At 40.3% G+C, this 11,394-nt stretch overlaps 1 protein-coding gene across 1 annotated transcript in view; it reads right to left on the bottom strand.

Annotated features, from left to right (window-relative positions):
* Positions 1-1,753: 1,753 nt before the first annotated feature.
* Positions 1,754-11,394, bottom strand: part of LOC131858842 (glucan endo-1,3-beta-glucosidase 3-like) — a 16,129-nt gene continuing 6,488 nt past the window's right edge. Inside the window, exon 2 of the mRNA XM_059212301.1 lies at positions 1,754-1,954. Coding sequence (XP_059068284.1) covers positions 1,754-1,954 — 201 coding nt within the window. The remainder of the gene's footprint in view (positions 1,955-11,394) is intronic.

The raw sequence follows: 11,394 nt of genomic DNA, 5'->3' as shown, positions 1-11,394 counted from the left end.
GGAGAAGATGGAGGATACATAAGCGTTTGGGCACCTACTAAGATGAGAATATAAGTATGAGAGGTGGATAGGAGTCAAAGTGAAAGCATGTAGACATGAAACTTTGAAGGGTGACAAATTCTCTAAAGGAAACATGGTCTCAAGGAATGCAAAGGTTACACATGTTCTGCAAAATTTTCTCAACATTCTCCAAATATTTTGAGATATATAGTGTGTGTGAAGATCAGATGGAAAGAAAGGCATATTTGACTTAAACTTAACCACTTCTATAGCTAAAAATAATTCATTTAGGTGGATTAATTATATTTGTGTTTTCATCTAACTTTCTTGCAAGCTTTCAGTGAACGGTTCATGTGTCTTATGCCTGTCTTCATTTTCCTTAAGAAAAAATATTGTAGATAATTAGAAATAATGTTAACAAATATTACTCATTACAAACAATTTTGTACAAATGAGATCAATAATTAGCTCCTATAGCAACATGATGTATATTCACTACAAGTCAATTAAAGAAGTCCAAGAGTTGCCCCATAAGAAAACAATGATGTAACCAATTCAGCACAACCCCTTCGACAAAAATTGAAAATAGTATAATGTAGTTAACTTTGAAGAATAATGTACTATAGGAAAATAACACGACAAAATTTGCATGGATTCTTCTTAAGATGATTTACACTGGAAATAGCATGGTTAAATATGATACTACAAAATCCCAAAACTTGTTTCTACACCAACTCACATTCCCCGTCATATAAACAAAGAAATAACATAAATGATAATAAAATGCATATGGAAAATAAGCTAATAAATATTCAAAATGAAGTTCACACCTGCTGACAATTCTAGACATATTCTTAGACCTTTAAAGCAAAGGACAAAATGCAAACCCAGATAAAATGACAATAGCTCATATCAGAAAACTTACTCTATAGTTGTAAAAATTGTGTCAGCACTATCAAAACTTTAAAACAACACCCAATTTTTTGTTAACCCATACAAAAATCTACCCAACTAACAAATAAAATGAGATACGTTCTTCAGAAACCCTCCAACTCAAAACGATTTGTAGGAATGCAGAAATCTCATTTCCTTAATCATGTTTCACTACCACAAAAAATCAGGAACATAGTGGCAAGAAAGTTGAACCAAACTTGGATGGTATTCCTTCCGAGATTTATATTTCTTACAAAAATGTCATCAAAATCAAACATGAGACCAATAAGAATCAATCATAATATTTGAGCTTGAAATTGTCTGAGAATTGCTCCGCAATTTACAAATAAGAAAGTTGTATTGAATCACCTAGGGTTTGTCTTTGATAGCAGCAAGATTATGACCTTCTTGGGCTCATATACAACACACATATTTTTGTTTTTTATCAATGTCCTTACACTGATTGCAAAATATAACAAATGTGTCAAATTTAGCCAGTTACAACCACTGTAGATATGAATTGAGCTACATACATACAACCCTGATTCATACTTATACTTTTCTAGTCCCCTGGAGGGCCATTCTCTCTACTTTAATACCTTTTTGTAATGCCCATACTTTGTTTGGCCTCCCAACAAAAATTTACATACAAGAATACTGATAATTTCTACTTTCTACAGAGATACATGGAGCGCATGTGGAAAATGAAAGCAGTCGGAAGACTTGTTACTTACTGGGATTGGTCTGAATATTGATAATTTCTACTTTCTACAGAGATAGATGGAGCGCATGTGGAAAATGAAATCAGACAGAAGACTTGTTACTTACTGGGATTGGTCTGAGTGATGATTGCATTGCCCCCAAATTCAAAGGTTTTGGGTGCCATGTTATTCTTTTGATAATAATTATTGAAAGCATAGGAAGCATGAGCCGCAACTGTGTTTGGATCGTGGCATTGACCTCCCTTGAGAACTTCTCTATAGTCAACACCTCCAAGTCCATAGGCATAGTCGAAAGCAGTCTGCAATGATAGAACCTTCAATTAAAATGCCATTTGCAGGGGCTTGCAAGGAAATGATAAATGTCTAAGAAAACTGTCATCAAATTTTCAGAATGGACTATAGAATAGATTGGATAATAGTGTTGCAAAATCAATTTTGTGCATATCCTCCAATCATTACATTCCATGAGATGACATATCTTTGATGCATACAGTCAAACAGTTCAGGTACTTTGTACATGATTCACATTTTGCATACATGTCTACCTCATTTCCAACTATAATGTTTGACAAAAATACCCCCACCATTATGCTTTGATAGATGTATATGCCTTGTTCCAAAGCTTCCATAGGATGTAATCGGTCATTATTCTAATTTTCACTATTGCATTTGAACTATTTGTGTGCTTCAACTTGACTGTCATACATTTGTGAATGCTCCTCTAAAGTTCTTGGGACTTATTTCAGCTATGTAGACAAAAATCTATCCAGGTTTTAAAAATAACAGGAATTCAAACCAATCACCAAAACAAACATAATCAAAATTCAAAATGCAATATATATCATAAAAAAGAGAAGGTTAGCTATAATATACAAATAATGATGTTGATTCACTGGCAAAAACCTATTTACAATTAGTGTCCATGTTCCACCTTACCAAGGATGTCAATCCAACGCAAATCTCTAGCACTTCGCAATTACTCGAAGTGCATTACAAGAAAAACCCAAAAACCTAGCACACCCAAAAGATGTAAAACAAAAACCCGAGTAAAGAGTCCAAACCCTAGGATAGTAAAAGAAAGATACAAAATGATAAATTGTCTCAAATCTATATTCATCCCCTCTACGTTAGGCAATTCCTGGTGCCTGTTTGTGGCTATCAACTCCTCCACTGGGGTGTGTGCTCACTTAGGTGTGCCCTGAGAGCACTTGTCGGTGCATGTGTAGTCTAGTCGAGGTTTTGGGGAAGGTTTGTGTTTGCATTTTTCTTTCAATTGCTTTGTGTATATGGTGAAAATGGATAACAATAATAACAATATTGAAAGGCTAAATGAATTCAACCACAAAACCCTAGCCTAACAATCAACAAAGATCCACCATAACATATGAAGATTACCTAAGACAATGTAAATCACATGAAATCACAAAGATTATACCATCACATGTCCAATAGGGTTTTGATCTCCATTCTTCCTATCTCCATTGATCTTGCTTGATATATTTGCTCTTAGATTTTATGTGCACAAGAGCTCAACAAAGAACGGAATGTGGTTGCAAGTAGGATCGTAGTGTAGTCAATTGCATAAATTGATTCATTAAGGCATTAGGGTTTGATAATGAAGGAAGCATCTCCTTATATAGAAGACACTATATGAAATGGAGGGATAAGATTGAGAGGTGTAAAAGGAGGTCGGCTATGATTAGAGGGTAGGTAAAAGAAATAATAAAATAATGAGAGGGGTAGGTAGTGTATGAATTAAGAGATGAATGACATGTGTCATAGGTAGAAAAGGCTAATGAATTAATTAAATAAATAAAGATTTATTTAATTAATAGAAGAAGTGGGATCAATTAAATAAATAAGATATTTATTTAATTTAGGAAAAGGATAATTTAAATAAATAAATGTATTTATTTAAATGAGAAATAAGGCTAGAAGAGGATAAATGAATTAATTAAATAAATAAAGATTTATTTAATTAATAGAAGAATTAAGCTTAGATAATTAAATAAATAAAATATTTATTTAATTAGACATGACAATTTTAGGTGTCTACATTTTGCCCCTCTTTGAGACAATGCGGCTTGTCGCGTTGTATCAAAGAAGATAAGATGAACTGATACAGAGTTGCCCCAGAATGGGAATGATATGCCCCCTCGAGAGATTGGATGAAAATGTCTGAAAAGATTGCAGACAATCTCTCGATAAGAAAGAAAGGCTAGAATGGATTGACCGGATAAAGTGACAAAGTCACGGGATAATGGAGACTGACTCGGGAAATAAAGGCTAGGGGTAGTCTATAAGATAGACCACGGGGGAAAATACATCCTCATTGTCATCCACACATTCACAAGAGCATATTGCAGAGCAAAAATAGAGCAGGAGCAGTCAGCAGCGATGGCTTTCACTCACAGATTCGACCGCGTTCGCCGATTTCAGAGGCCAGCAGAGGCAGGAGAGCCGGTAAGTACCACCAAACCTCCTCGTACTTTGACGCATTTAATTTTTTCATTAATGCATGTCGAATAGGGTAATAAATGCGCTTAGACTAGGGTCCAAAAAGTGTCAAAAAAACGTCCAGGTGCGTCTGTGCAGAGCATAGGCACGTCTGTGTCAAGAAGGCGTGTCTGTATTTTTCAGGCGCGTCTATGCAGTCTTTGAGCGCGTTTATGTCATGTAAGCGCGTTTGCGTTTGAAAAGTATGAATTTGCATCTTCTAGGTCAAATCGGCAGTTCTGTGATGAACATATACTGTCGATTGGATAAGCTGCTGAGAGGATACACTCAAGCAGGTCCTCTAGGAAGACTAGGATAGATCAAGGCACTTTGTGATGAACAGTGAGTACCAAGATAGAGTACTTTGTGATGAACAGGGAGTACTAGAATATGAGCAGCACTTTGTGATGAACAGGGAGTGCAAATGTGAGTAACACTTTGTGATGAACAGGAAGTGTCACACACGTAGTACTTTGTGATGAACAGGGAGTACCACTAGGATAAATAGCAACACTTTGTGATGAACAGTGAGTGTCACTAGGGTAGATAGCCATATGCATTTAGATAGCGAGTAGCATTTTGTGATAAGCAGTGAATGCCACTATAACTGACATGATTGAGTTGTTTGACTGCAGGAGTATTTGCCGATGCTAGAGTCACGGGAGAGATTCCCGTCGACGCAGAGGTTGCGACCTAAGTTGTCGCTCGAGGACAGAGCTGCCATCGAGGAGATGGGTTTGAGACATGTGTTGTATGTGCCTAAGTTTCAGGCAAACATGGGTTTGCTGACTACGCTGGCTGAGAGATGGCACTCTGAGACGTGCACGTTTCATCTGCCGATGGGTGAGATGACAGTCACCCTGGAGGATGTATACAGGATTATGTGGATACCGATTGATGGGGAGCTGATTCCGTACAATCGAGACGGAGACAGGGATTCCCTTAGACGAGTGTTCCAGGATCCAAGACTGGAGATGAGGGTGGGACACGTGGCATGGGACACCATGACAGACACAGAGTTAGCATTGCCGGCAGTGATCGGAGCAGCTATCAGTGGGTTCCTATGTCCCGATAGGGCGACACGGGGGTTGGCTATGGGCTGGGGGGAGCACTGGAGACACTGGTGACACAACACACCAGATATGCCTGGGGACCATGTGTGTTGGCACACTTGTATTACGAGCTTCATCAGTTTGTTTATCATGGATCAGTGGGATTGGGCTGTGGAGTGACACTGTTGCAGGTATGGGCCTACAAGCATCTGCTGGTTACCTGACCGATACACTTCAGGGGCAGAGGTCATGGACGCAGCTTTGTGCATTTGTATGACATGATCACATCACAGCCGCGGATTGGCAGGCTAGAGTACTGGCGGCGAGTGATTGATGACATTGATGAGGTCATATGGAGACCATATCTGGGCTGCAAGCAGTGGGAGGATGACGCAATCGAGCTACCGTACACCTTCCGGAGCAGGTACCTGATTGGGCGGACACCCTATGTGCTAGAGAGGCAGCTGGTAGACAGGATTGGCCGACAGTTTGGCCGGATTCAGAGGATGCCCCAAGGATCAGGCATGTATGCCCGCACAGTCAGAGATCAGGCACAGTTTGGGCCGTTGCTGTCGTATGATCTGGCAGTGACTCAGCTGGTGGAGATGATACCTCTACCTTGGGACATGTGGCCTGAGATCGAGGACGTCGGGATGGATGCTGAGTATATAGTATATTGGGCAGAGCATCCATTCCCCTGATTGACAGATTTTCACCAAGTAACGATTTTTTTGTTTTATAAATTTTTTTGTATTTTTGAATTAGGATACTCTGAAGAGCTATGTGTAGAACCTGCGAAAGTGCATGCTGTTGATAGGATCCTCCAAAGGTTCACCTTCTATAGTTGAGAGCTGATATGCACCAGATCCATATGCTGCTGTAATAATGTAAGGACCAAGCTAGTTTGGTTCGAACTTGCCCTTCTTCTCTCTGTCTTGTTGATTTTTAGGATTTTCTCTGAGAACTAAGTCACCTACCTCAAATGTGCGAGGCTTGACCTTGTGATTGTAGCTACGACTCATTCGTTGTTGGTAAGCCTTGAGATGATTAAAAGAAGTTTGTCTTTGTTCATCCAATAGTTCTAGCTCTTGTAAGCGAGAGACCTTGTAGTCTTCATCACTGATGATGTTTTGCAAAGAGAACCGTAAAGAGGGTAGCTCGACCTCAATAGGCAAGATGGCTCCAGAACCATAGACTAGTGAATAGGGTGTAGCTCCTGTAGGTGTACGGACACTTGTGCGGTAGGCCCAAAGTGCAGGATTAAGTTGAATATGCCAATTACAACCAGCATCGTTGACTGTCTTCTTTAGGATTTTAAGGATTGTTTTGTTAGACGCCTCAGCTTGGCCATTACCTTGAGGGTAGTATGGTGTGGAGAAACGATGGGAGCTATGGAAGCGGTCACAGAGTTCGCAAACATCCTGATTTTTGAAGGGACGCCCGTTATCAGTGATAATGGAAACAGGAATACCATATCGGCAAATGATATAGTTAAGGATGAATGTAGCAATTTGTTTTCCAGTAACTTGTGTGAGAGGCACGGCTTCAATCCATTTTGTAAAATACTCTGTGGCAGTGATAATGAATTTATGACCATTGGAAGATGGAGGGTGAATCTTGCCTATGAGATCGAGTCCCCACTGACAAAAGGGCCAAGGAGACGCAAGTGGTTGAAGTTCTTGTGCTGGCGCATGTATGAGATCTCCATGAATTTGACATTGCTTACATTTCTTGACAAACTGATATGAGTCTTTCTCCATATTGGGCCAGTAATATCCAGTCCTGATGAGTTTCTTGGCCAAGGTAGGACCACTAGCATGTGGACCACATATCCCTTCATGCACTTCCCGTAACGCAATCAAAGCTTCGTCGCTTTCTAAACATCTAAAAAGAGTGCCATCTAGACCTCGTCGGTATAGGATATCAGCTAAAATGACATATCGAGAGGATTGGCGAATGAAAGTGCGACGTTGGTTATTTGATAGATCAGGAGGTAAAGTATTGTCTCGTAGGTATGTGAAAATGGAACCATATAACTGGGATTCGGGACCGACAACGCATATCATCTCAGTAGGCATGATTTCATATGAAGGGACCAAAAGGTTATCCACCAATAACTCATAGCGGGTCTCGTTTGGAGGGAGATCGATCAGTGAAGCAATTGTAGCCATGGCATCTGCGGCGCGATTCTGCTCTCTTGGTATCTGCTCAAAGTCTATCTCTGTGAAATGTTGTTTCAGACCATCCACCATTTGTTTGTAAGGCATTAACTTTTCATCTTTTGTTTGATAATCACGAGTTGCTTGACGGATAACGAGTTGGGAGTCCCCAAAAACACGAAGCTCCTGGATCTTCCATTGAACTGCAATTCGTAATCCTGTTGTTAATGCCTCATATTCCGCTATATTGTTAGTGCAAGGAAATGATAAGCGGTATGATTTTGGTATAGAATCCCCTTGAGGAGTTATAAAGAGGATGCCAGCTCCTGCCCCATGCTGTGTATATGAGCCGTCAAAGTATAGTTGCCATGGCTTTGCATGTGACATTGTCAAAATGGATTCATCTGGAAATTCTGAACTTAGAGGAACATCATCTATCATGGGAGCATCTGCTAATTGATCTGCAATGGCTTGTCCTTTTATTGCTTTCCTGTCTACATACTCGATGTCGAATTCACTCGGTATCATTACCCATTTGGCCAGTCGCCCAGAAGTGTTGCCTTATTGAGAAGGTATTTCAATGGATCTATCCTTGCAACTAACTTTGTCTTATGAGTAAGTATGTAATGTCGTAATTTCTGTGAAGCAAAGACCACAGCGAGGCATGCGCACTCAATTGGTGTGTAGTTTAGCTCGTATCCCACCAATGTGCGACTGATATAGTATACTGCTTTTTCCTTGCCTTCAGCAATTTGTTGCGCTAAGAGTGCCCCCAATGCTGTTGGAGTAGCTGAAATGTATAATAACAGTGGTTGATCTGGAACTGGTGGCATCAGAACTGGCGGATTTAGAAGATAATCTTTGAGCGTCTAGAAAGCCTGTTGACAGTTGTCATCCCATTTGAATTTGATGTTTTTATGTAGCAGGTGCTGAAAAAGATTACACTTATCTGCCAGTTGTGCTATAAATCTTCGGATGGACTGGAGTCTACCTTGTAAGGATCGAAATTGACTGATATTTCTTGGTGGTTGCATTTCCAGGATAGCTTTGACTTTTGCTGGATCCGCTTCAATTCCCCTTTTGGATACAATGAATCCTAGGAGTTTCCCGGAGGTTACTCCAAAGACACATTTCTTGGGGTTTAATCTTACTTTGTATTTTTCCAACCGATCAAAGACGACTGAAAGTATGTCCAAATGTGTATTTCTGTCTATTGATTTGCCCAAAAGGTCGTCAACATAATCTTCCACAGTTACATGCATGAGATCATGAAAGATAGTAGTCATGGCTCTTTGATATGTAGCACCTGCATTCTTTAGCCCAAAAGGCATGACATTCCAGCAGAAAGTTCCCCACGGACAAGTAAATGATGTTTTGTGTTGATCCTCGGGCGCGATCCTTATTTGATTATAACCAGAGAATCCATCCATCAATGATAGCATTTCATGACCTGCTGTGAGATCAACAATCAAGTCAATGTTTGGTAATGGGAAGTCATCCTTTGGACAAGCTTTGTTGATGTCTCTGAAATCTGTGCAAATTCTGATGTTGCGATCTGGTTTACTGACAGGTACCAAGTTGGAGATCCATTCAGGATAATCAATTGGGTGTATGAATCCGACATCGAGTAATTTCTCAAGTTCTGCTTTGACTAGTAGTGCCACTTGTGGATGCATTTTTCTTAATTTCTGTTTTACTGGTTTTGCCCCCGGTTTAACTACCAGATGATGCATTACCAAATCCGGATCCAATCCAGGCATATCAGCGTATGACCAGGCAAAATTAATTTGTCATTCTTTGAAGAAACTTATGAATTTTGACCTTTCGGACTCTGTCAATGATTGAGCTAGGAATATGTTGTGTGGAACCTCTTCTGTACCAATGTTTGTTTTGATAGTCTCCTCGACCAACATGGATGACTTTTCTTCATATGATGCTGGGAGAATGTCGAGCCTTCCATCTTCGGGTGCCTCAGAGAGGTTTTCGCCCTCAGATACGTCCTTTCTTTTTACTTTTTTGGGGTCAGATAGTGCCACAGTGTGGTTTTCGTCATAAGACCCTTGATTTGTTCTTATTTTCACATTTTTGCGACTGGAAGGTCTGACACCCTCACCAAAATATGCCACGCTATTGAGTTCTATAGTGTATCTCGCTTTATGATCTCCAGGGGGAAGATCATCTCGTATGCCTAGATAGTCAATAAAAGCTTCATCGTTTTGAAATGTATCCAACTGTGCAGGTCCTTCATGATCCCAGTCAATGAGTTGGTGGTGAACAAGGGGAAGGTCGTTAATGTCTTCGAAGTTAGGGGAGCTAAGAGTGAAGATGTGATTATATTTAGGTATGTCAAGGTAATTATCGAGGTCATCGATGGCACTCTCCTCATCAGTCTCGATCACGAGCGAATCCAAATTGTCGTTACTAGTAGCGCATTCCAGAACAGGTGTTCTCATCCTATGTGATTTCAAACTAGAACCTTGAGACAAGGACTGTGTAGAATCCTCCTGGGTTGTGTCTTGACCAACTCTGAACTTGTTATAAAATTCCTCTTCCTCTGTGGGTTCATCTGGCTCTCTGAATATCCTGGTGAGCTCGTAGTCACTGGAAGACTTGTCTGAACCCCATTCCCATTCGTTAGAATCTGTGGAGTAGCGATCCTCTTGTTGCATTTTGGCAGCTTTGATTTGTAAGGCTTCTTTTGTCCTTTTGGTGTGGATCTTGGAAGTTAAGAAACCAAGTCCTTTCGAGCGTTCCTTTTTGAAGGTCAATTCAGGTTGTAAAGGTTCTATGATGCCTTCCTTGCGTAACCCCAGAGGGATTTTTCCATCATACCCAAATTTTTGTAGCATTTTGAAGCCTTTGCCATATTTCTCACAAGGTAGGTTGATATGATCTTGTGTTTCCTCTTCATTGTCCCTGAAAAGCATTTTATATAAATCTTCCTCTTCTAGTTCACCCCATCTTTGAAAGGTGGTAGGGTCCCATTTGAGCATCATGATGGATATTTGCTTGTTAGGATGTGGTCTTCCATATTCCTTTGGGGAACTCATGACTTGTCGTAAGTACATGGTCTGATTGAAAGTATATTCCCCCATGCCTTTGTCCTGAAACTTGCCTTTAAGCTCACCTTGTTTTGATGTCGAAGGTTTTAATGACTCAAGATCAATGTATGTCGATGAAGGAACGGCCTCACGATTACTGGGAATGATGGTCTCTGTCTTTGATTTCAGGTTATTGCAGTATATGAATGGATTAGGATCACCGTTAACTGTTACTTTGACTCCATTATGAGGAAACTTAATGCATTGGTGATATGTGGATGGGACTGCCCTCATTTCATGAATCCAAGGATGTCCTAACAATATGTTATAAGTGAGATTTAAATCCAGGACTTGACAAACCACATCCTTTGTAATTGGCCCAACTCTGAGAGGTAAGGTGACCGTGCCCTTGGATGAACGCTCTTCATCATCATAAGCCTTAATGGTGATTTGATTTGTAGAATTCATAGCTTTATCAGAATATCCCAATTGTGTAATAGTGCTTAATGTGCAAATGTTTAGACCTGCCCCTCCATCTATCAGGACTCTTTTTATTCGATGTTTGTGTATGAAGGCTTCAATGTGTAATGGTGCATTATGTGGCTGACTTACGGATGCGTCATCGGCTTCTGTGAATGTAAGGGAGTGTGGAATGGAAAGGTATCCCACCATGGCTTGAAACTGGTCCACGTTCAGATCAATAGGAACAGTAGTATCTCTCAAGATTTTGTCAAGAATGGCTTTATGTGCGGGGCATATGCGCAGGAGCTCAAGAATGGAGATGAGCGCGGGTGTCTTCCCTAATTGTTCTACAAGGTCGTATGCAGGTTTGGTTGATGAGGAAGTGGTGTTCTTGGCTGGAGCACCTTGCAAAGTGATTTTACCTTGACGGGTTGTAACATGACATTCAGAGGTAGGTTCGGAAGAAGATCCAACGTCTTTTAGGACAATCTTGGGTCTCTGAGTAGAATTCTCAGGGGTTTTGTCCTTG

This window comes from Cryptomeria japonica, chromosome 10, assembly GCF_030272615.1.
Source record: "Cryptomeria japonica chromosome 10, Sugi_1.0, whole genome shotgun sequence".
NCBI lineage: Eukaryota > Viridiplantae > Streptophyta > Pinopsida > Cupressales > Cupressaceae > Cryptomeria > Cryptomeria japonica.
The sequence above is the reverse complement of the archived record's forward strand: the minus strand, read 5'-3'. Positions and strand labels throughout refer to the sequence as shown.